This window comes from Hippichthys cyanospilos, chromosome 20 (genome assembly GCF_059441005.1).
Source record: "Hippichthys cyanospilos isolate Australia breed blue-spotted pipefish chromosome 20, RoL_Hcya_1.0, whole genome shotgun sequence".
In the NCBI taxonomy this organism is placed as follows: Eukaryota; Metazoa; Chordata; class Actinopteri; order Syngnathiformes; family Syngnathidae; genus Hippichthys; species Hippichthys cyanospilos.
Genome location: NC_142388.1, coordinates 12,864,105 through 12,890,622, shown reverse-complemented (window position 1 = coordinate 12,890,622; position 26,518 = coordinate 12,864,105). Strand labels below are relative to the sequence as shown.

Below are 26,518 nucleotides of genomic sequence, written 5' to 3'. Positions count from 1 at the left end.
GTACAACATACTGCATCTTGCACTGATGAGCATTTCACACCAGCTAATCTTTGAAACCACTTGTTCATTTAACCCTGACTTTTTAAAACATGACTACCGCAATCAGTTTCATCTACGCAACTACAGTAATTCATCTGAACTTGACCTTTAGAACTACATGGTCACATTTTAAGTTCTGGTATGTCCCAAAAGGAATTCACAGGTGGGGATGGCAGGCGGCATGTTGACTATGTACTGTCTAAGTTCCCGTGAGCAAAACACCGATCCCTGGCTATTTCAGTTTGAGGACACTCCTCTCCGTTACTTTATCTTTGTACGCATGTGTTGCATGTCTCTCTCTGTGGCATGCAGGAAAAAATATAAATGTTAATTGTGTTTGTATTTACGAAAATAATAGGGTGGTTCGTGGTGCACTGGTTAGGGAGTTAAGGGACCAGACTAGGAATCCAGCTAGCTCTGGCCTTCCGGCGTGGGTTCTCCGGCAGGTGAATTGGACACGCTAAATTGTCCTTAAGTGTGATTGGGTGCATGGATTATTGTTTGCCTCTGTGTGCCGTGCAATTGGCTGGCAACCAGTTCAGGTTGTCCCCTGTCCACTGTCCGAAGTGAGCTAGTATAGGCACCAGCAAGCCTGCGACCCTTGAGAGGTTAAGCGGCTCTAGAAAATGGATGGATGGATGAAAATAATAAGTAAAAGAGAGACAAGGAAGATAGCTGAATGAGCCAAGGTTTGTTGTCACATCTGTTTCCATTCTGAAATCTGGTACAACTTGTCATTTTTTTTAGTCATGGTATGTGGGAATAGGGCTGTGCATATTATACTTTTAAGCAAAGAAATCGGTTTATCGGCAATGCAGTTACAGCTATAAAAAGTATGGTTTTGAAATGTTTGGGTTTTTTTTTTTTTGCTTTCGGTATGTTTATAATAGAAAATAAAAGGTTTTCAGAATAAATTTTAAATGTTATAAAACATTTTAGATCATAGGTCTCAAAGTCTAGTGCTCGAGGTCGGGTATCCTACATGTTTTCAATGCTTCTCTCTCAAATGAATAGTACACTTTTCAAGCTCTGATGAAGCTAAACATTTGAATCAGGTGTGTTGGGGAGAAAAATCTGGAAAACACGCAGAGTAGATAATTCTTTTATTTGTGATGGAGCATCAAAGCAGTAACAATCTAATTAGCCATGTTATACCATCTCTTGCAAGCAATAATTTAAAAAAAGTGTCATATTAATACGTAACGTCACTTCAAGTTTTTTGTAGTGATGGTTTTAGTACTATCCTAGCTGTGGTATCCTCACTGATTGCTCACACCAACAACTGTAGATAGAGGTTTTTTTTTAACTTTGCCTGTACAGCTTAAAGAAAAATAAAATAGCTCACTAGTGAAGTTTTAAAACCATGATATATCTTCAGCTTCATCTTTCGCACCCTCAGTGATTTGCGTTTTTTTTTTTTTTCATTAAAAAAAAAAACTATATTGCGGGGAGACGGGCTGTGAAGGTTTCCCAAATGTTAAACAGACGAGTTGAATAGCGCAACATCGACCAAACGTGAGCACAGTGAAGTTGTGTTTACACTCGAAATTCCAATTTATTACAACTGTATTTGCAACATCTTCCCAACGCTCTGTTTCATCCTCACCATACTCTTTCAGTTCTGTGCTCTCACTCGCGTGTGATAACTCTGAGACTGCTGCTTGACCAACCAATCAGTCACTCAGCTCACAGGCACTCCTACAAGACACCTGATTGGCTCCCGGTGCAACACCGACCAATGAGGGCAGGAGTGGATTACAACTTTTCAAAGTCAACAATATTCTAGTTGTAGCTCTAGGTAATGCTTCTCGTTACATTACCCAAATAGAACAACTGTAGCTGGGTGTTGATCAATGCTGCCCTGAGGCTTATAACGTGGAGGGCACTGGTTACACAAGAAGGGCCCGTTATAGAAGAACTGGCTTTCAAGCGAGGCTTACACACAAATATTGCCTCTTGTTTGACCCCCTGTGTTGTTGTTGTTGTTGTTTTCTAAAATTACATTTACTAACCTCTTCTCCGGTTCTCTCTTGTCCCTATTGTTCTTTGCATTTGTTTCAATAGCCTCCTGCCTTTGGAATCGGCTTTTCTTTTTCTCTGGCTCACTCGTGCATATCTGTTGACACAACAGCAAGAAGTAACAGGTGGAGAGCTCAGTTTCACACGGAGAGAAGGAAAGACACACTGAACTTTAAAACAGGTTGAGTGCATACACGGTATGTTTATGTGCCTGTGTGTGTGCACGCTCTATGATAAAAAAACCACCCTCCCTGTGTCTGCTCAGTCATGGACCACAGAGAACTGGAATAATCTGGTTTCGGCTGCAGTGAGTGCTGTTGTTTTTTATACATGCATAGGTCAGGCAGGTCTCTGACCGAGAGATAAAGAGATCCCAGCATTGATAAAAACAAGGGTAAAAAGGCTGTGGTCACATCCTGACTTCTCTGAGTTTTCAACTTCATCTGTCATGGGTTGGGTTAGGGTTCGGGTTGTCATTAAATGAGTGCCACCCAAGTATAGGTGCGAGTGCGAGTATAAGTTTACCCCTGACTTTAGTAGCTATATAAATCTTGGCTTTCTAATGAAACCACATGGTGTATGTTATTAAAATGACAAAATTACACTGCTTTTAGAGGCGTTTCTAGATCATATATATTGAGTATCATACTGCTGTGGTTATGGGGGAGGGGGTGGGGAGGAAACAAGACTGCGAGACAATGTATACGTGCGCTTAAAGGCAAATGCTGAAACTAATGTTGCAATAATAACATGATTTGAAGTTTCAATGCTTATATTTTTTTTTTTTCTTTTGACAGCTGAATAAATTTTTTTTGAAACGCCCTAAAAGTCATCATCACAATCTGACACACCAAATCGCTCCTCCCATTTAACATACGGACGTCCTCCTCTTCCTCCTCGGGTAGTCATCTTGGGACCTGTCCAATTTGTTAGAAATGAAGGTCTTTGGAGATGATTTGCTGATCATCTTACTTGGGATGTTCTTTACCCAAGTGATGACTGTTTTGAGATCAGAGCGTGGAAGGTTGCCCTTGGCTCTTTCTCTTGCCGACATCCATGCCGGTTTGTTCAAGCCAATGTCTTCTTTGAGTGTGAATAGTTGTTTGTCTTTAAAGGTCCCCTGTGATTGACAGGCGACCAGTCCAAGTACTGTGTGATATTTGCCTTGCACTCGAGTTAATTCCAAACAAGCTGAAAATCAACCCTATTGTTGCTTTGTGTGCATGTCTGCTTAATGCGCTAAAATCACATCCCTCTAAACCGGGGATCACCAGCCTTTTTGAAACCGAGAGCTACTTCTTTGGTACTGAGTAGAGCAGTGGTGTCAAACAAATTTTTATTTAGGGCCACATTGTAGGGATAGTTTCTGTCAGAGGGCCGGAATGACTGTGAATTCAAATACATTTTAAGTGTGTTGATCACACATTTACCAAGATTTGATATCAGAAGCCGGCAAAAACTGTTCAAAAGAGGTTTGGAGAATAAGAACATTTTTGTTTTTCTTTTCGCAAATTTTTAAAAGTTAAAGACAACTTGCAATTTTGGTATTTTAGTCAGAAACCTGAACTCACATCAGCATTTCAAGGGCCACAAAAAGTGAGGTGGCGGGCCGAATTTGGCGCCCGGGCCTTGACTTTGACACCTGTGGAGTAGAGTAATACGTAAGGCTCCCACTTTGACACACACTCCTGGATTGACAAATTTGCTGTAAGTATCTGTCATAGTGTTATTGTTATAGGTTAAAAAATGTTATATCATGTTAATGAGTTTGCACAATAATTAAAAAACTGCTTTAGTAAATAGTATAAAATGTAATACAGTATATGTATAATTTTTCATAAAATTCCTAGAAAATCCCAATGTTCTATCAATTGTAAGCTTTTTCTAGAAGAGACCTGTGGGCTACTAATGTGATCCTTGGGTGCTACCTGATGCCCGGGGGCACCACATTGTTGACTCCTGCTCTAAACTGTCAATCGTAAAACACACATCTGACAAGTTTTCTCCTAACATGTTCATCCACTAAAAGCCCGTGTTGGGTGCAATTACCTGAATGGTATTGGTAACACTAGGTTGATGGACATTTAATGGACTTGTCCGTGGTGTCACCACCGCTCTTGGTGTTGTATTTGTTTGGGGGTCCACCGAGACGCCTTAGTAAAATTTGAAAGTATCTTACATACTACACGTTTTCCACTTCGAAGTAATCCCCCGAGGAAAGAAATTGCTTGTCACATGCCATATGGGATCCTGCACAAGTCCTGGAACTTTGATGAGAGCCGACTTTTTTTGTTTGGACATGGGGAAAAGTTCGATTGGTTTGCCTTCTTTACCCACACTTTAGCTCGATAGACTGCTCGCGTAATACTTTGAGCGATATCACATTAAAAGCTTTGTGAAACGTGTTAGCTACCTTACCTGTGTCAGTTAGCTGCAGTAGCAAAGGAAGTGGACAATCTGATTGGCTGCTTCAGCCGAAGAGTACTCACGTGTAATACACTATGAGAGCTACACTCTGCCGCTGCCCGTTAAGGTGGACAAAGCTGCAGATGAAAAAAAAAAGGGTTTTGACAGATTTGGACTGTTTTAAAAGACCGTGACTTTCAAAATCACAATATATTGTCAATATGTTTATTGGCCCTTGCCTACTTCAAATGGAGCCAAAAATGCTTTAAATGGGGATTTGGGTGTTTTGCTTGGGTGTTTTGCTGACGGGATGACAAATCTGGTGCCCATGTGCATGCATTTAACTGAAGAATCCTATGCACTTGAATAACAACCCCACACATATTTTACACTGTTATTTACCTTCTGGAACAATAAATAAAACAGCTTTTTAATCCTTTCAAGGTGCATGGTTGACTCCCCGTGAAGGTTGTAATGCTCATTTACGAGAGCAGTTAAAACACTTTGACAATAAAGGGGGAAAAAAAGAAAGCCAAAGGATCTCCCATGTATCAAGCATTTTGTTTGTTGAAAGACAACAGTAAATATGAGCCAAGTCAAAAATGTTTATTCCACATTGGCAGCTTTACACATCGTGGAAAAGAAATGTGAACAAAAATGAGCCAAACATGATTACACATTATTTGTGTAAATTACAAATAAATTATGCAGGAAAAATGCTGTCCCTGCTTACTTTGAGAGAGTATGCTTTCCTTCTTAAAGGGAATATGTGTAATTTTTCGCATGCTTTAAGGGCTTTAGGGGCATTACGGTCAATGAAGAAATACACGCTCCTCCTCCGGCTGTCTGTTGATATAACAGACATGGCAACCTCAGGTACCGTTGGTCATTGAGAACACATTTATTTGCAAGTTTTTGAAATTTATTTTAATAATAAATTAATGTATTCATTTTCAATAAAAAACGGTCCAAATCTTACATGATGTCACTTTAAAATAGATATATCGATGTGATACCTATCTCGGTGTATTTCAAAGAACATACAGAATATCTATCTATCTATCTATCTATCTATCTATCTATCTATCTATCTATCTGTCTGTCTGTCTGTCTGTCTGTCTGTCTGTCTGTCTACCTATCTATCTATCTATCTGCCTTCCTTCTTTCCATCCATTCATCCATTGTCCGTCCATCTATCTATCTATCTATCTATCTATCTGTCTGTCTGTCTGTCTGTCTGTCTGTCTGTCTACCTATCTATCTATCTGCCTTCCTTCTTTCCATCCATTGTCCGTCTATCTATCTATCTATCTATCTATCTATCTATCTATCTATCTATCTATCTATCTATCTATCTATCTATCTATCTATCTGTCTGTCTGTCTGTCTGTCTGTCTGTCTGTCTGTCTGTCTGTCTGTCTACCTATCTATCTGCCTTCCTTCTTTCCATCCATTCATCCATTGTCCGTCTATCTATCTATCTATCTATCTATCTATCTATCTATCTATCTATCTATCTATCTATCTGTCTGTCTGTCTGTCTGTCTGTCTGTCTGTCTGTCTGTCTACCTATCTATCTGCCTTCCTTCTTTCCATATATTCATCCATTGTCCGTCTATCTATCTATCTATCTATCTATCTATCTATCTATCTATCTATCTATCTATCTATCTATCTATCTATCTATCTATCTATCATCCATCCATCCATCCATCCATCCATCCATCTATCTATATGAAATATTGATATGAATGTTCTAATTCTACCAAAAAAAAAAATCCCTTTTGAAGTATAATACATGGTGGTAGCTAAAACATTGAATGTCCACTGGGGAGTAAATTTTGAACAGCTGGAAAGGACATCATCTGAGATTTGAATACTTGAAAATCCGAGGAAGATTGCTATGTTACAAATGGTTCTTTGGCTTCAACTCGTAAACATATTTGCCATTGAACTTACAATTCATTCTTGAGGCATCATCGGCGAGTGTGATAAAGAGAAAACATCGAGTCGGGAAATTTGATTTAAATTTTTTGTGTCAATCAAAACATGATTTGCCGTTTGGTATGGCTTGGTGGCAACCAGAAAGTTAATTCATGGATATTATATCTAAAACGCATTTGACCACATAAAGAAAAAAATGTTGATGACATTTTAATGGTTCGACAGTTTTTTTTCCCTCAACTTAAGTAACACAGTATTGCAAGACTTACAAGTCTATCCAAATATGCTTACTTGCATTACTTGCATACATACAATCATCTTTTCATCTTAAGGTTTCATAATTCATTCCTCATCTTTGATATAGTTTCCAAATAAATGCACATAAAAGTGGCATTTAGTAGCTGGTAGCTCTCCCATTCCTTACGTACATGATGTATCATATATACACACACACACACACATATATATATATATACATATATACATATATATATATATATATATATATATATAAAGGATTTTGGAGCACTTTTTGGGGGCTTGTAATGGATTAAGCAATTTCAAAAGCGGCTCTCATGACATTCACGATACAAAATTACTTCAAATAACTTTTGTAAGTACCACTGTATGCAATTGCTTAAAAGGCATTTCAAAACCTTGACTTTTCTTGACCTTGACCAAAACTTTGAGTAGAACAATTTTAACTTTATTAGGATTTTGTTATCCATCTAGCTCATAGGTGCAGAACTCGAGTCCTCGAGGGCCAGTATACTTTATGTTTTCCGGTTTTCTCACACCAGCATACCTGATTCAAATAATTAGGTCTGCAGGACCTTGAAAATGATCTTAATCATTTGAATCAGGTGTGTTTGAGAGAGAAGGTTTGAAAACATGCTGGATACCGGCCCTCAAGGACTGGAGTTCAACGCCTATGAGTAGCTATTCCAAAACTCGTGTCTGTGGCGTATTGTGTTAGTGTCTTTGTAATACAGGAGCCATGGAAAAAACATCATGATTATAGCAAAGAACCTCACAAGTTGTACTCTGTACGCCGTATGAAGTAATTTAATTTGTAACATATATTTCCAAAACAAGTTGGAGAATGTTGTGAAAAATGTGAAGGAAAACAACATTGTACCTGCCCACCATCCTCACTTGTTAAATATTCACACTGTTAATAATGCCAAGTTCCACTTTCTGGCCCAGTGGGGAGCCACGCTTTAGAATCTACTGTGTGCCGCAATAACAGGGTGGGCCAAGGTAGCCTGTTTTCAGATCAGCCCGTGTTTTATCAGTATGAGCATAATTCCGAGAGAAGTTCCAGCCACACACACATTTCACAAATTTAACATTCGGTGGTTTCCAGTTGGTATAAATGCATGTGATATTTCATTGTAAAGTTCAAGATAGTCCAAAGGCTGCTGACGAACGTGACCCTCTTCTGCACATCTTCCAACACATCTTAAATGAGACTACTCATGTGACTCATATCTCCAAGCTCTAATCTTTTGATTTAAAATGTTCGACCATCTTTTTAAAAATCAATTCGCCTGAATATACTCTTAAGCTTAAATGACTGCAGGGGGAGAGGGAGGGAGACGACTAACGAGAGAGAGAATCATTGCAACTAATCATGAGAGTCCCGCTAAGCACAAAACAAGGCACAAACGAGGATCATAAGAGCAGCTGATTGGCTGACAGAAGGGAATGATAAATAAGAGCATGTGAAACCAATTAGAAAATCTGACCCCCAATAACAGGGTAAAAAACACAAACACTTCAGCATTGCATTACATATAAGAATAATAATCGGCAACTCCAACACAAATTGGTAATCCAAATATGACCTAAATAAGAAGAAAATAAGATCGCTTTGCCCAGAGTGGCTCTGCAAGAGAAAAGCGCCACTGAGTATTCTGTGTCAATGCAGTATGTCACAAACATACAGTTTATCTATCTATCTATCTATCTATCTATCTATCTATCTATCTATCTATCTATCTATCTATCTATCTATCTATCTATCTATCTATCTATCGAACGCCATCTCTCTTCTCTCGACATATATATATATATATATATATATATATATATATATATATATATATATATATATATATATATATATATATATATATACAGTGGGCCGCCGGGTTACGAACTTAATCCGTTCAGCGGCTACGCTCGTATCTCGGATTGCTCGTATAGCGGGCAATCCAAACCCATGTTAATTCGTGAATGCGTGCAACGCGCGCAGGAGCCTTAGGTAAGATCATCACGCTGTATACATATATTAATATTGAGTCACATAATCTACTGTACCGTTTCATTACATAACAAATACAAAGGAATAACGACTTTTACCTTTGGAAAGATGTGACTTGAGCTGAGATAAGCATAAGCCAACACTGTAAACCAGACATGCTATTGGTCTTACAGTGTCACAGTAACTTTTTCAGTCAGGGTTTTCTCTACTTCCTTCCATCCCAACCAGCTGTGCCATCAAGCTAGATAAAGGCGTTCGGCCAATAGCATATCGGCACTTCTGTGATTGACGTGTGATGCCGGCCAATAGCATCTCCGTGAGTGAGACCAGGTGACCTTAATCGACCAATAGCATATTGGCGTCTGACTGATACTGACTGATACTTATTGGCACGTTTTTTTAAACGGTTGGAATGTATTGACATCTAATTGATTAAAACACATTTAAACCTGTGACGATTCTTTGTCCTGCATTCGGCACACTTAATTTCATGTCAGCTGTTTTTCCCGACGTGAATTGAGCTGAGTGGAGGCGGAGGAGAGGGTGTGTGTGTTATATTAACTAGGCACCGTACTTAATGCTTGTTCGAACATTAGTTCACTGTTGGTTTCAACTCACAGTATTGCAACAAGGGCGCTGTCCCAAAGCATGTCGGGAGGTTGCCGTCTAACATGACATGCAGTTATGTAGAACGACCATTAAACAGCACTGAAATTCCACCCGTAAAAGGATGCAGAGATTAACGCTCCATGCTAACACGGCAACGCAAATAGGCTATTGGTCTTACAGTGTTACAGTAACTCTTTCAGTCAGGGTGCAAATCACGGAGATACTAAAACATCATCCTCTTATTTCTTCCTTTACCGCTGCTAGTAATTTTAGAAGCTATGTCTAACAGATAAAGTTTGCAAAGTCTTCAAAACATTCCGTTTTTCACACATTTTCTCTACTTCCTTCCATCCTGTCCCATCAAGCTCGATAAAGGCGTTCGGCCAATAGCATATCGGCATTTCTGTGATTGACGTGTGACGCCGGCCAATAGCATCTCCGTGAGTGAGACCGGGTGACCTTAATCGACCAATAGCATATTGGCGTCTCCTTGACTGGCTGATAATTATTCGCACTTTTTTTTTAAACGGTTGGAATGTATTGACAATTAATTTTTAAAAAAACACACATTTAAACCAATGACAATTCTTTGTCCTGCAATCGGCACATTTAATTTCATGTCGACTGTTTTTCTCTTTAGCTGTACAAACACTACACTTAAATGGTAATTATATTTAGACACCGTGAGTGAGACAGTCAGTGTGACGTTGTAAGACCAATAGCGTTCACGATGTCGCAACTGTTAAATTTGTTGACGCAGTTAAGCAAGAACATTACAACAAATTCAATGGCTGGATTATTCGGAATGCTCGTAAGGCGAGAGGTTTGTTCGCAAGCGGAGGATTAAAATCTCCCTGATCCACGCTCGTAAGGCGAATTGTTCGTAAATCAGGGTGCTCGTAAGCCGGGGGCCGACTGTATATATATATATATATATATATATATATATATATGTTCTTCATAAGGTTTTGCCAAAATAATGGTTTGAAAAAGAACCCCCAAGAGCTGCAGAATGTGTCAGGTTGTTGTTGTTGTTTTTTTTTTTTTTTCTTTTAAGGGATTTAAAAGTGATGAACAGTGCATTTTAATGGTGTTCCCTAAGAATGCAGATATTGTCACTAATGGAGTAGGTTTACACCAGGAAGATGACTCATCATCCACACCACGATGAGTTTGTCAGCTGGCGTTGAAAGTGTTTCTTGTCATCATGACAAACGTTAAGAAAAACAATGTCTCAGTATGTGTGACCCATGCTAATTGACAAAGACTTCTCCGGGCGCCTTATTTTTCTCAGGAACGTCCAACGTTGTACAATGAGAGACAAGAGCAGCACACTTACAGAACATGACAAGGCTGGAGGAAATAATGAGGGGACCTTCTTTTACACGCAAATGCATAAACACACACGCTCAGGCCTGCTACTTCCCCATGCAAAGTCATAAACACATCTGCTGGCTGGCACAATGAATCATCACGGGACTTATATAGGCCATCCGAGTGTGTCCAGCTAACAGGGACAGTGAGGCAGTGAGGCAAGGGGATTTCTCTGCTGTCACTGTCTGTTACTGCCAACGAGGTATGTAGCGGGCTTTTGACCTACAAGGCTGGCACGCGAGAGCTTGTTGGTCCACGCTCCACTCGAGTTTATTAATCTTAAGCCTGAGTGATGGATTTAATATCTGTCTGTATATATGTCTGGCTATATGTCTGGCTATATCCATTAGAATTTTTTTTTGACCTTGCTTTAAGCAAGGTCAATGAAATAAAATGTTCGTTTTTGGAGTTGAGGGTGAAACCTGTGTAACAGCAGCAATATTGAAGTATTTATTATAAGTGATATGCATCATGTGCATCATGTTAATTTGTTTATACTGCGCATGTGTGCGCTCCTCACATGTCTCATTGTGTTGACCTCTGGATTTATATTAATTCATACTGGTTTGTGTGTGTGCGTGTGACATATATCCCACAGCAGTGGTTTATCCATTTAATCTCTCAGAATCATCCCGGATTTGTGCATTTGCCATGTTTGCCACTGTGGACATCAATCAGGGCCCAACCTGATGTTTATCAAAGTGGATGAATATATCATTGTGTGTGGAGGATTTGTCTGTCAACACAGCTTCATGACGCTAGTGAAAAGTTCGGTAAAGTCATATACAGGTGCCTTTGGTACAAGTATGTCCAGAAAGTGGATTATAAATCCTGCGCTCATTGGCCAATGTCGCGCTTGGCCAATCACATGTCTTGTAGGAGCGCCCTTGAGCTGATTGATTGATTGCTTTGCCGGCAAGGAGAGCATTGTGAAGATTTTTCAAATAATTTACTAATAAACTTAAATTTTGAGTGTAAACTCTGCTCACCTGTTATCATGTTTGGTCAGCTATGACCTCTACTCTATATTGACGTCCAAGGAGTGGCATGCATGTTTTCAGTCTGTTTGGTATGCAGGAAACCTTCACAGTGCATCGCTCAATCCTGCACATGGTATAAATATGTGTGTGATGTTAGTATTACCAGCGGGCTTGCTGGTGCCTAGCCCAGCTGACTTCGGGCAATAGGCGGGGGACATCCTGAATTGGTTGTCAACCAAGTGCAACGCACAGAATCGAACAACCACACCTAATCACACCTAAGGACAATTTAGTATGTCCAGTGTACAAGCCATATATGTTTTTGGAGTGTGGAAAGAACCCTAACCCATGTGGGCTCGGGGAGAACATGCAAATTCTAAACAGGAAGACCTGTGTGAAGTTGATTTGAATTTGAGTCCATGAACTTTGAGGCAGACGTGCTAACAACTGCTCCACTGAGCCACCCCGTTTCAGAGGCTATTCATGATGAAAAATATTTACAACATGCTTTGGTCATTTACAGCCTTTTTCAGCCACTTACTTAACATACCAGTTAATACCTTTCCATTTGTATTTTATGCTAGGCACGGATTGTGATGTACTGTATTTTTTTTAGCTGCTTTGCTTAAGCTCAATAGCCCCTTTCACACCAAAACAGTCCAGGAACAATGTTCCCGGACGTGGGGTTCCGGGTCGGAAGTTACTGGTCTTTGGCCGATTTGTTTGCGTTCAGATCGAGGGACAGCGGACGGTGTAGCTTGAGAATGTTATCTAATTAGCTTTTTCTTCATTTGCACCTGTTAATAAATAAATTAATTCATATACATTGTTCGAGCTGTGCAATCTGTAAACTTGAGAAGGGGAAGGAGGAAGCTTCTTTGATTCCCTAGGGTAAAACTGTGATTCCTATTTCTGCTGCCTTCCTACTAAATAGCACAAAACGACAGGACCAATGCATCGTCAAGTCTCTTAATTTTTTCCCCATTCACGGAAGAGTTCCTGCGGTGTGAAAGGCGCTAATGACTGGTTTTACCGGTTGCAGAGACTTGTGAGTCCATTTGACTTCATGAAGGTAGACAACTACTGATTATTTTCTAACTTAGAACTTATAAAGATATTTTTGGCCACTTGATAGAATTTTGTCAAACATGGATATTTCAGTCAACGCTAAGGCTAATTGATGTGATTATGGTCATTCTTGGATATACAGTACTCCACCTATGTAACATTGGACTGTTCCTTAGGCAAGACATATTTATAGCAGGTGCTTTTTAGAGGTAGGTGATTTTCCGAATAGTAGTGAAACGGACAGAAATGGAATGGCAGTAAATTGCTTCAAAAGTGAACACGTAGGTTTGAATGCACTGCTATTTGACGGACTGACTTAACATTAAAAGCACTCTTTAAAATAGCATATTTGAATAAATGGTAAATGGACTTGGCGGCGCTTGGACACTCACTAAACTCAGGTCATCAGCTCCTTTTCTATGTACATTGTGTGCAGAACACTTTTTACAGAAAGATAATGACGCCACCTATTTATTGTTTTCTTAGGAGTGGACATTTTAAAACTGGTTGCAGCTCAGGTGGGCCCCCAATGGATTGACATTTATCAGTCCCTTGCTAACGTCACCGAGCGGGAAGTGGCAGCCTTCTCCAGTGGCTACTCGGCAGATCACGAGAGGGCGTATGCTGCTCTGCAGCACTGGACCATTCGGGACAGTGACGCCAATCTGGCCAAGCTGATCAATGCCTTGCACCGACAGCGCCGAATCGACGTGGTGGAGAAGATCAGACTTGTCATGGAGGACAACCCACAGGTAGGACAGAAATGTTCAATGGGAAGTGAATGAGTACCGTATTTTCCGCACTATAAGGCGCACCCTCAATTAATGACATATTTTAAAACTTCTTCTATATATAAGGCGCACTGGATTGTAAGGCGCACCCTCAAACAATGACATATTTTGAAACGTTATCAATCACAATATAGTAATACTCAAAGTAATAACAATAATAACTCAAATAATAACTCTCAACAGCATAATAACTCAATGTCAATACGACCAACCTTGTTCAACTGTAAATACACAAACGAAACCGGTAAAGCTTACTTTATCAGTTCATTCCCCACCTACATGTTGATTTTCAACTCCCAAATTTCTTAAAGATGAAGACAACTTGCAAGTTTGATATTTTAGCCAGAAACATGAAGTCAAATCAGAATTTTGCGGGCCAAATAAAATAATGTGGTGTGCTGGATCTGGCCCCCGGGGCTTGAGATTGACACCTGTGGATTCATGCAAAAATCAGGGTAAATGCATGTTAAAACATTGGGTGTTTGATGAAAATGACAATATTTCCAAATTTTGATGGCAGTAAATGAGCCTGACATGGCCTAAATTTGACACCTACCGTATAGGGTATACCTCTTGACCTCCCTTTCGCAAGCATTTAAAAGGGACGGCATCGTGGCCATTGCTAGGAATACTGCATTGCAAAAGTAATGTAATTACTGTAATGCATTCGATTTTACAGTAACGTGGTAATGTAGAATATTACACACACAAAAAAATAGTACAGGTTGAATATGGTCAATATGAACACAAGATAGGCATATGACCATTACTTTCAGTTTGTCAGAGATAAAGACAAGAACAATATAATCGTTAGGTGCACTTTGTGCACGACACTTAAAAAGCTGTCCACTTTGCCAAATAGGACCGTGAAGTAACGTGAAGTTCGCGAAAAGAAAACATGCGGAGGATTGTGCTCTCTCACTGATGGATGACACTTCAACATTAAGAGGTTAGAAGATTCATTAAGAGATATGCTGGCGCTTTCCACAGTGGATTCACCAGCTTTTCGAAGCCTTGTCAGCAAGATGCCCGTTGCAACTAGCAATTAATGACTAGGTAAGCTAACGCTAATTTTCACTGTACAATTGTTATTGATAATAGTCTACAAATAGTTTGGATCAATGTCTATTAAGATGATACACAATATCAATGATGTAGGCTAGCTGCTAACGTTAGCCCCACTGAAACCATCTATTTTTGAAACATATGTCTCTAACACTATGCTGTGAAGCTAAGATATAAAGGGATTAAAATACAAAAAAAATATATTTTGTATCTTGCCTTTAAAGGTTTACAATACAGTACAGCTGAAATGATTTGTACTGGTTTTAGGCTTAAGCCAACCTTTTACAAATCCATATTGCCAGTTATGGCTGTGAGAGTAATATAAATGTAATGCAATAGTAGTGTAATGCAGTACTTTTCAAATTCAGTAACGAAATGTAACCAATGTAACTAAATACTTTGAAATAAGAGTAATGAGTTAATAAATAATACATTACAGTTTTGAAGTAACTTGTGCAACACTGGTGAAAAGAGAGGTAGAAGCACAGCAAGCGAGCAGTGTGGTTTGCTGTAACATTTTTGTCTTCATCTGGTGTAGTACTCACTAAATCCAACCATGGCTACAATCTTTTGTCCTTTTTGATATCCAAGGTCAGAGCTAATAGTTCATGGTTTTGTTCTGCTCTCGTAGCCTTTCTTTTAGCCAGTGTAGGTTATTTAATCTTTCATCGCCTCGTAATTATCAGTGGATGATCTTCCACCACTACATTCTTTGTTTTTTTTTTTTTTTTATGATTTATTGTTGAGTTTTACTGCACTTTACAAAATGTTCCTCAAGGAAGACTTGCTGATGTGTGATATACCAATTACAGGGCCGTTATGACTGTGAAGTCAAATACATTTGAAGTATGATCATCACACATTTACACATTTTAAAATCAGAGGCTGCTGAAAACTGTTTAAAAGTGGTATAAAAATAAACTTGTAAATGTTGAAGACAACTTGAAAATTTTGCATTTTAGCCAGAAACTTGAAGTCATGATAAGCAGTTGGCGGACCACATAAAATTATGTGGTGGGCCGGATATGGCCTCCGTGCCTTGAGTTTGACATCTGTGAATTACAGGATTCCGAAGTACATTTAAAGTAGCAGCATAGCTCCGAAATGTCAGTGGTGCATGGCTGTCATAAACTGCTCTCACTTATTTTGATTTAGATAGGATGACCAACCTCAGGTGTAAGCCTTCACTTCCTGTTTGCTGAAAAAAACTTGCAGCCCCCAAAAACCTTGAACAGTTGTTTTAGGAACCTGTTGAATGGGCAGATAGAAAATTGCGTGGTGGCATTTTTTGATGATCGTATTTGCTAAAACCTTTATAGAATATGGCTTTGTACATGTTTGCTCATTAAAACATATTCAAAGTTACCATGCAGTTGAACTAGAATGTCCAGTTATCAATATGGAAAAAAACACTCTTTTTCTTTTTCTTTTTCTTAGGTGTGATTGGTTGCGTGAATGCTTGTTTGTTTCTGTGTGCCTTGCAATTGGCTGGCAACCAGTTCAGGGTGTCCCCTCCCTACTGCCTGAAGATGACTGGGATAGGCACCAGCATGCCCCGACCCTAGTGAGGATAAGCAACTATGGAAAATGAATGAATGGATGGATAGATATTGAGGACTCAATATTTCATTGATCGATTTGTGGAATTAATAATGATCCACAGGGAACATGTTGTATCATGTACATGTTACATAACAGGCAGCTGATATTGACCCAGCTTCTCTTCAGCTGCTTACATCCTTTCCTATTTAATTTCAGTTTGACATGACAGAAACTTGTATGTTTCTCTTTGTCGTTTGTATTTATTTATCAAATTTAAGATACATACAAAAACAAGCTAGAAAAAAACAATAGTTAGGAATAAGTCAAGGATTATAAGTTCTGACTGTGAGACCATAAAGGCGTCGTAATGTGAGTGATCAGCGAATGTCTGAATGTGATTGGAAGAAGAGTCAGGTTGTGGATCCTTTTGCAACAAAGGGAGTGAGTTAGTGACTTAACCTGTGTTTGGGAGCAATTATGTGACTGCTAAAATCAAGGCTCACTAAAATAATTGATTAGTTAAAGTTGACTTTACTGTCCTTTCCTTAACGTCAACATCTTTTGGCACTTTCTTGCATATTGTCATTTCCAGAGGTGGGCATGATGTCAGCACTGACGGGCTGTCCGTCAATCAGCTGCCGACGGACAAGTGACAAGACAGCTCCAAAAAGGCCTAATTAAAAATGTCGTAACTGCCCGTAATTGTCGAGAAAGACATATGTCATATGGCCGTCGGCCCAACACACCCATTTTTGTTTAATGGAATTTAATTCAACTGACTTGTGTGTTTATCTTCTATACAGCTTTCCAGCACAAACTGCATTCAGCCTGTAGTCAATGTGACAAAATTCAATTAACAGTATCACCAAGCAGTGGGTAAATATGGTCAATAGAGTGAATAAACAGGGTTGGCTCAATTTAGAATTTGTCATTCTCAGCTATATCATGGCTGACTTAACCGGAGCTTTATTTGAGCATTCTGGGATGCATTTGCACTGCAAGGCGGTCACTCTTTTAAGTAACCAATGGGTGCAGAATTTGCATTCTTTGTCTGATTGGCTCTCTGCCAGGAAATGCAAGATAGAGGCTTTTTTAATTTCTTAATTAAATACGTTTTTCGGTAAATTCAACCTCAGCAATATTTTGTTTTCGTGTTACACTACTGTATTGTCTTTCAGTTGCAGTGTAACTGTATAAATATGGACATGGTGTTAACTTTAAGTGTAAGTACAAAAACAGACAAACAGAATTAGTGTGAGTGCAGTGTCATTAGTGCATACTGTGCAGAAGTAGACTAGCGATGAGGACCAGAAAAAAAGTCAAATGTCGCCCTCTAGTGCTGACGGAAGGCGAAAATACATCGGCAGACAATTTCGCCTGGCTTGAAAAAAATGACGGAGCGACAATGATGGAAAGGGGGCGGGGCTCTGACGAATGTCAGACCAGCAAAAAAAAAAATAGGTTGCCCACCTTCTGGTAATTTCCAGCACTAAGGTAAATGTATCCAACAAATACAAATTAACCTCAAATATACTCATACTATGAAAAATGTAGGGGTTTGTTTTAGTAGTTGCAGAATTACAAGTATTTTCCATTGTGGTTCTTCCTCATCCTTCTGGAATTGTTTTACTTCTTACCAAAGTTTTTGTGTTGGCACATCTTAGTCATTGCAATTGCGCTGATCTCATAATCAGCAGCAATTCCAATTATGAATACCCTCATTAGCCTACAATAAAGCTGAAATAGCACTTATGCTCTAATAAAACAACAGGGTGCCTGGGACAATGTGAAGTACTACAAATAAACATGAAGCAAATAAATCTAATTCACTCAAAGAATCCAACTCAAATTATTCCAAGAAAAAGAGTACTTTTATTCATTGACAGCAGGCAAGGGTTTAGTGTTTTCCTTTTAGATTATTAGTGTGTTCGGCTACAGCTATCAAATGTTTTGGCATTTGAAAATCCTATTGAGAATATTATTGTAAAATTGAATATTTGGATTAAAATATATTTTTTTAACAAATATGAATACATAAACACACAAGTGATAATGTACTTAAATTTAAAAACATACTATTGGTCGTTAAGAACACATTTATTTGCAAGTTTTTATCATGTGTATTAATTTATTAATTTTTTAATGAAAAATGTTTTCTGGTCTCCTTGTCTCAGTGTCTTGTTAATTCAATTGTGTCCACCTGCCCTTGTCACCCTGTTCCTTTGTCAGACAGTCAGTTACCTGCACCAATTGTATCTTGTCCAGGTGTTCATCTTTGTCTGATCGGTTTGTTGTGTGTTTAGTTTCCTGTTTCCTTTCAGTTCTTGTCGGGTCATAGCTATCGCTGTCACTCTGTGGTCGTCGTGTGGTCATCCCCTTACAGTCTCCAGGACACGAATTCCTGTTTCTCGAGTCACTTATTTAAGTCTTTTTGCTTTTTCCTCTCTAACAAGTGAGATTTTGAACTATGAGACGAAATGAGGTCATTACCACACTAGCAATTTAAGTCTGACTTCTCACCGCATTTGCGGTTTGTTACTATAATGCATTGCACAAACAGGCTTGACTAGTTTTCCTGACAGTATGCATCAAATAAATGGGTAGAAAAAAGGTCAACATATTTAAATTACTGGCGGACTCATTGGACCCCGAAAAGCAACTTCTTGTTTGCTTTAAGCTCACATATGATAAACAATTTCTATCCTTCTCCTCCCTCATGTTTGTCCTTCCTTCTGTTTTGTAGTATTTTTACTTTCCCCAAAAGTTTTTTGTCTTGCTTTTTTTCCAGTTTTTCTCTGATTTAGACAGTTTCATCCTCATTTTTAAAAATTGGAAACTTGCGTATTTTAACCAGGAACTACCTTTTAAATACATTTAGATGTGTGCAACTCATAAAAAGACATTGTGCTTGTGATATTGTTTTATGAAACCTCTAGCATCTTTTCCCTTGTGATTTTGAAATGTGTTATTCCCTAGTGGGTAAAAGCTATTTTACTGCACTACATATATACTTTCGGCCCCTCAAAATGTTCAGTGGCATCAGCCCTATCCATACATATATACATGTATTTTATTCATTTATTTATTTTTACAAAAAATGTAAAAATGTGATAATAGCAAAAGTAAGTGTGCTGTAAATGTATATACAATATTTATGAAATTGAAATAGGAATATTTATTATATCATATTTATTATGTCATAATTACAGTATTATGACTTATGAAGACTTTTGCATGATGGGTGTTCAGCCTAAGCCAATCATCGAAGTCATTGAAAGGATTAAAATGTCATAAATTGGCCTCTTGCACCACCCGATGGTTTTGGGTAGTCAACACAAAAATTTATATTCTGCCCCATTCACAACTTGCCGTTGAAAGGATTAATGTAAAAATCGGGGGAAATCCATGAGAAAACATTGGGTTTTCAAAATGTCCAAAATTAAAAATATTTCCAAATTTTAATGGCAGTAAATGAGCCCAACATGGGCTAAATTTGACAACTGCATTGTGTACCTCTCTATCTCCCTTTTGCAAGCATTTAGAAGGGACATTAGTTTGGCTTATTAAAATTTGTCATGTGCAATATTTTAGCCTTCTTATGTTTTTTGTATGCTTTTCCGTTGATATCTCACATCAAAAATGTCATCTAAAAAAGATGTCCGTCCGTCCGTCCGTCCGTCCGTCCATCCTTCCATCCATCCATCCATCCATCCATCCATCCATCCATCCATCCATCCATCTATCTATCTATCTATCTATCTATCTATCTATCTATCTATCTATCTATCTATCTATCTATCTATCTATCTATCTATCTATCTATCTATCTATCTATCTATCTGCCTTCCTTCTTTCCATCCAATCATCCATTGTCCGTCTATCTATCTATCTATCTATCTATCTATCTATCTATCTATCTATCTATCTATCTATCTATCTATCTATCTATCTATCTATCTATCTATCTATCCATCCATCCATCCATCCATCCATCCATCCATCCATCCATCCATCCATCCATCATCCATCTATCTATCTATCTATCTATCTATCTATCTATCTATCTATCTATCTATCTATCTATCTATCTATCTATCTATCTATCTATCTATCTATCTATCTATCTATCTATCTATCTATCTATCTATCATTATCATTAGTTCAAATGTAATATAGCCACCACCAATGTGATAGAAAATATGAAAAAATTGAATGTTAATGACATGACATTTACCCGGATGACAAATATAATCAGTCAAGCGATAATAAATCGCATTGCTAATTTTCTTCTGCATCATGACAACATACTGTATTTTCTTGCAAATACACATTCCAATTTCCTTGGTTCACCTTTCTCATGTTGTGTGTCTTTCTCCAGTTTGACATAAACCAGCTGATGACGTCCATGAATGTAAGCCAAAGCCTCAGTCCCATTCACAAGCCTCCGGATTCTCCCAGCAGCATAGGCGGTAGCGGCGGGAGTGTTGCAGGTGTAGAGCAATCGCCGGTGGAACGAACTAAAGGCTTCTTCCATGACGAGTCAGAACCACTGCTCCGTTGTGACTCCACCTCCAGCAAAGACTCGGCTCTTAGTAGGAATGGCTCGTTCATCACGAAAGGTGAGTGAGGAACGTGAGGTATTATTAATGTGAACTAGCCCAGCCAAACATTTACATCATCAACACTTCCTGGAACATAACTTTCACAGTTTTTCCTCCAACATGTTAGTTTGTTATTAATTTTGCTTGTTCCATAGTTGGGTAGTTGATTTTTTGGCAGACAATACCCGAAATACTCAACTGATACTGTACATGATGAACATTATACATTATTGATGGAATAATTGAATATATGTATATGTGTAATCACATAAAGACACATTGCTTGCACACTTATTGGCATGTATGCACACACACAAGCACACACACACGCACACACACACACACAGTCGCACTCACACACATAAAAAAAATCCTTATATGGCATTACCGCCTTCTTTGAAATCTTTGGAATAAAACAGAGGAGAGCCCTAGAACACCGGAAGACCTTGGTGCTGTCTTACTCTTTTGCAAAAGATTGTTTGTGACTCAGAGTCTTGCTATATATCTGGTCTCTTAATGATAACTCTAACAATAATAATGCAAGTTATAAAGTTTGAATTAATCAGTTGTAAACGTAAAAATTTGTTTTCAAATCAAATGTGGGCCTTGAGTCGGAAGTCAAATCAAACATTTTACTATCTGTAGGATGTATATCATGTCATTTTTAAACTCCACAGTGAAATATATGCATACACCATATTTTTCGAACTTTAAGCCAATACTTTTTTCTCTTGATTTGGGCCCTGCGGCTGATAGTCCAGTGCCACTTATCTGCATTTTTATTTTTTTATGTATTTATTTTGTTTATTTATTTATTAATTTGCAAGCCACCAGGAGAAAAAGATGTGAATCAATGGCTGTGCTAAAAAAATGTTTTAAAAATATAGTATTAAAAAAAAATCTGTGTGTGTGTGTGTGTGTGTGTGTGTGTGTGTGTATATACATACACCAAAATAATCAATTCATTAAACAAAGGGAGACAGAACAAGATGCGATCAATGTATTGATTTTGAGTTTGAACTGTTACTTTACTCTGCAGTATTTCATAGGATATATATATATATATATATATATATATATATATATATATATATATATATATATATATATATATATATATATATATATATATACAGTGGTACCTCGGTACTCGACCGCCTCTATACTCGACCAAATCGGTGCTCGACCAAAAAATTCAAGTAGATAATGCATCGGACCTCAAACAGATTTTCGGTGCTCGACTAGCCGAGCCGAGCCGAGCCGACCCGAACGCGCTCCTCGGCACTTCTCGGCCAGCGGGTAAGCGCCAGTTCAACTCAGACCGCCAGCGGAGTAAGACGTTTGTTCGAGTATTTCTTCCCGGATTTAAACTTTTTCGTGTTGCTCTAGCCCTTAATAATGGGTCCAAAGAAAGACAGTGATAAGGGGAAGGCAAAGAGGAAAACAATGAGGACCACTATTGAACCGAAGAAGGAAATTATAGCAAAATATGAACGCGGTGTACCTCGCGTCGCAGTTAGCTAGCGTCATCATGGAAGGAGTAACTCCCTCCCGTCCTCTCCACATCCATTCCTGTATGCCATCAACCACTCTCCAAAACGTAAGTAAATTATACAAAATGGTTTATAATGCTTTATTTATCTTTATCTTTATCATGTACTGCTTGTGCACATTTACTTGTGCACACATACTTTCCATTATTTCTTATGGGAAAATTGCTTTCGGTGTTCGAACAAATCGGTGCTCGACCACCACCTCAGAACGGATTATGGTCGAGTACCGAGGTACCACTGTATATATATATATATATATATATATATATATATATATATATATATATATATATATAGAGAGAGAGAGAGAGAGAGAGAGAGAGAGAGAGAGAGAGATGTTGTTGTTTACTGTATTTCTCTATCTACAGTATATAGTGCCTGCAGAGGCCCAGGGAAGATAAAATGTTTTTTCAGTCTGGAGAGCAGTAACCTTTGCAGTTTTTACATTTCAACAGTAGCATCAGACGCGTCTAGACGCTCAGTGATATATGGCAAGCTTGATGCACTCTGATTAAACATAAATAGCAGGATTGTGAGTGCTCTCAGTTCAACTTTTCCAAAAACATCGGAATAAGTTACTTGAGGACTTGAAAGTGTCCATAGCCTCTTGAGACCGAGCCTATTCATTTGTTTGTTTCATTTGTTTTTGGTTTCTATCTTTCAACTCTTTCCAGCTACCCTACTTAGTCCCTGTCATCCAGGTCTTTCCAATGATGTTTCATGTGTTGGGACGCTTCTAACTTTGCTGTCTTGCTAAGACACAGTGAACAGACAAAAGTCAACATGGAGGCTTTTTTGTCAATATGTGTCTTATGATTTATTGGCTATAAACCCAATCTACGCTGCTTCGAATCCAAATTCACCCTGGATAGGTTCGAGTTTACCGGGTTGTGACCCTTGAATGAGGACAAGGCTTCTCGAAAATGGATTATGACCGCCCTCTTGTGGTTATTATTAGTACATTTAAACAATGAATTGTGAACTGCGAAAAATATGTGCCTATGTGTATGTATATGTGTATATAAATATATGTGTATATATATATATATTATATATATATATATATATTTATTTATTTATTTATATACACATATACATACACATAGGCACATATTTTTCGCAGTTCACAATATATATATATATATATATATATATATATATATATATATATATATATATATATATATATATAAACACACACACACACACACACACACACTCACACTCAGCGTGTGTTCCAAAATGTTTGACGGCATTTCGTAGGCCAATAATTTTCTTTGGAATCAAATTAAGAAATGCCGTTCACTTCAAAAGAAAATGCATTTTGTTTGTCAGGGTATGCTTGGACTCAGTCTCGAAGACAGTGCAGCGTGCCTTCTTCACAAATTTTACAAAGAAGGCACCAACTACAAAACAAATTCGGACATGGCACCACAAATTTCAAGGAAAGGACTGCTTATGCATACGTAAATCACCAGGACGGCCATCAACATCAGCAGAGACAGTGGAGCAGTATGCAGTCACAGGCGGCGCTCGTATTGAACATTTATGAAAATCTGTCATAGAACCTACAAATAATTGTACTTTTCATTGTAAATTTAACCAATAAAACTCATGACCTTCAAAATAAAGTTATCTAGTTTCATTAAGATCCATCAAGTAGTTTCCGAGATATGGGCATTTAGAATGGGGTCAACCATTTTGGAACACTCTGTATATTGTGATTGAGATGATACAAGTATATATTCATCAGTGAGAAGTCAGTTTTGTTTTCCAACCCACAGAGAAGAAAGACACAGTGCTTCGGCAAGTGCGTCTTGATCCGTGCGACCTGCAACCCATCTTTGACGACATGCTGCACATCCTGAACCCCGAGGAGCTGCACGTCATCGAGGAAATCTCTGCCGCCGAGGACAAGCTGGACCGGCTTTTTGAGATTGCCGGAGTCAAAAGTCAGGAGGCCAGCCAGACGCTCCTCGACTCGGTCTACAGCCACCTACCTGACCTTTTGTAGGCAAAGGAGTAAACACACAGAAGATGCCATAAAATATGTGCACAGTAAAGTTGGTACCATTGAAATAGAGCACAAGTTGGATTTCACACACTGACCCATCATCATAAGTTTTTGCAGATGGCTGTAAATGACTTCATTAGCTTCTTTTGATAAGTTTGACCTTTACTCATCTTCTTTCTCGTATTGTGTGTTTTTTGTTATTCATTCATCCATCATGATAACAGGGTCTAAGTCAATATTGGTGTATCCCTACCAAATGTACTAAAAACAGTACAGCCTGAGTTTGACAATGTAGCAAACATCCATATTGCATTATAACTCAAACGTGTCGCTACTATCCATCTCCTAGTTTTGTTTCAAAATCATAAGTAACTTTGATAAGTTTTTGCTTTTGTGGGATCGTGACATTATGTTGGAATTAATTGAAAATACAATGCACTTTCTTTATCTAAAACGAGCAATTTTCATGGGAAATGCTGTATTTCCTGGATTCTGGTCTTACAGCAAATCCGCCCCCGAAAAAGGGATACAAATCCAAATAAGCTTTAGTTTCAAACAAATCATTACACTGGTATTGCTGTGTTCTTTTTTTTTCTTTTGTAAGAGGCTCTTTAACAATTAAACACACAGTATACCTTTAGCAATGTATTAACAAAGGTGTTGTTTATTCCTCTGCATTTGTGCCTGAATTAGTGCAGATCAACTTTTTCCCTCGCTGGCCGTGCTGAATCCAAAGCTAAAATTGCCAATGTTGCGCTAAGTAACTCTGGTCAACTCGTAATCCTTCTCTTGACTCTATTCGGTTTGGAGACTCTGGTAGTTTTTACATGGTTATGATGACTACGTTGGAAACCCTTTTTGGTGTTTATGACAAAAGATGGGTTCAAAAAGACATTATTGGTCAAAAAGAGATTGACTGCTACTTTGGCCAATTTAATTTTTTATTATATTGATATAATGTACATATATTATATTATTCTATTCGTATAATATAAATACATTTAAAATCATAAAAATAATTTTAAAACATTATTTTGGGTGGCGGGGGACAAAACAATACAATTCAAAAAGGGGCCAACCACTACATGGAGTGTATCTGACCCAATTTGTATTGTTTGTGCAAAATAATGCTATGTGGGGGAAAAAAGCTTGGGTCAATTTAACCCAAGTATGAGTCATTCCCTTTGTTACTCATCAATATTTTGTTTTTGTTTTTCTAAACCGAATGTTTTAGACTAAGACACAAATTAACTAATTCATTGCCACTGACAACTATACATCTCGCTGGCAGCAATTGAGTTATAGTTGTTCATAGCAAATATTTTTTTCTCCATCTGCCTAGAATATGTATTATGTGAATTCATAGAATTAGTTGCAATCTCAAAATGGGCCAAAATGGTATTTTGATTGGTATTGTATATGGCATTATCAAAGGGTTGGTCAAACTAGTACCGACTTAGGTAGAGCATTTATTTATGCTCTAGTTGTGCTTTCTTCCACCTGCATATTGGAATGCATGAGAAAAAAAATGCAGGCGCTACCCAGTGCAATCATCTATGTCCATGCATTTTCTATTTTTACCCTTTCTTTTATTATAAAACATTAGTCGCAAAAGATTGACTTTTTATGATTGTTTTTTATGTTGTTGTTTTTTAAGCAACATTTTATTGACATTCATTTTTTATGGTCATTTTGTGTATTTCTCCCAGCTTGGAATGACAATTACCGTATGTGCTGGAATACAAGATATGCATACTCCACATTCTACTTGAACTACTTACAGTATGTCTACGTATGACTTTTGATTCAAAAAAGGACATCATGCACTATGGTTCTCTTTAAATGTACTTTAAAATAACCTCAGTCCTTTTTTCAAATTAAGAGCAAATTAAATGGAACATGAATCAGTTTATTTCTACATTGCATTATAGTGAATGCTTTGCAAAACTTTGTATGCTGTTGCTTTAGTGACACATTTTTCCATCAGACAAGTCAGAAATAAAACAGATGTCAAATGGTCTATCATCCCAAGATGCTGAAAAAAATGTTGAGAGCCACTGCACTTTTTCTGGGATTTTTCTGAAATGAGAAACAAATATTTAAAGACCTGCCTGTTGTTTTCCCAAAGTTGCAACAAAAAAGATGGAGGTGGTTGCTTGAGTAGATGACCTAATATTCACAAATATAACCATAGTGTTTACTTTGTAACTTAAAACACAATCAATAAAATCTCAATTTTTGTCATAA

The 26,518-nt window shown here is 38.0% G+C and overlaps 1 protein-coding gene across 1 annotated transcript in view; it reads left to right on the top strand.

Moving 5' to 3' along the window:
• The window catches only part of tnfrsf21 (tumor necrosis factor receptor superfamily, member 21), a 48,144-nt gene extending 21,626 nt beyond the window's left edge, over positions 1-26,518 (top strand). The window contains exons 4-6 of the mRNA XM_088403544.1: positions 13,192-13,457; positions 20,482-20,722; positions 24,042-26,518. Coding sequence (XP_088259670.1) covers positions 13,192-13,457; positions 20,482-20,722; positions 24,042-24,271 — 737 coding nt within the window. The 3' untranslated portion in view covers positions 24,272-26,518. The remainder of the gene's footprint in view (positions 1-13,191; positions 13,458-20,481; positions 20,723-24,041) is intronic.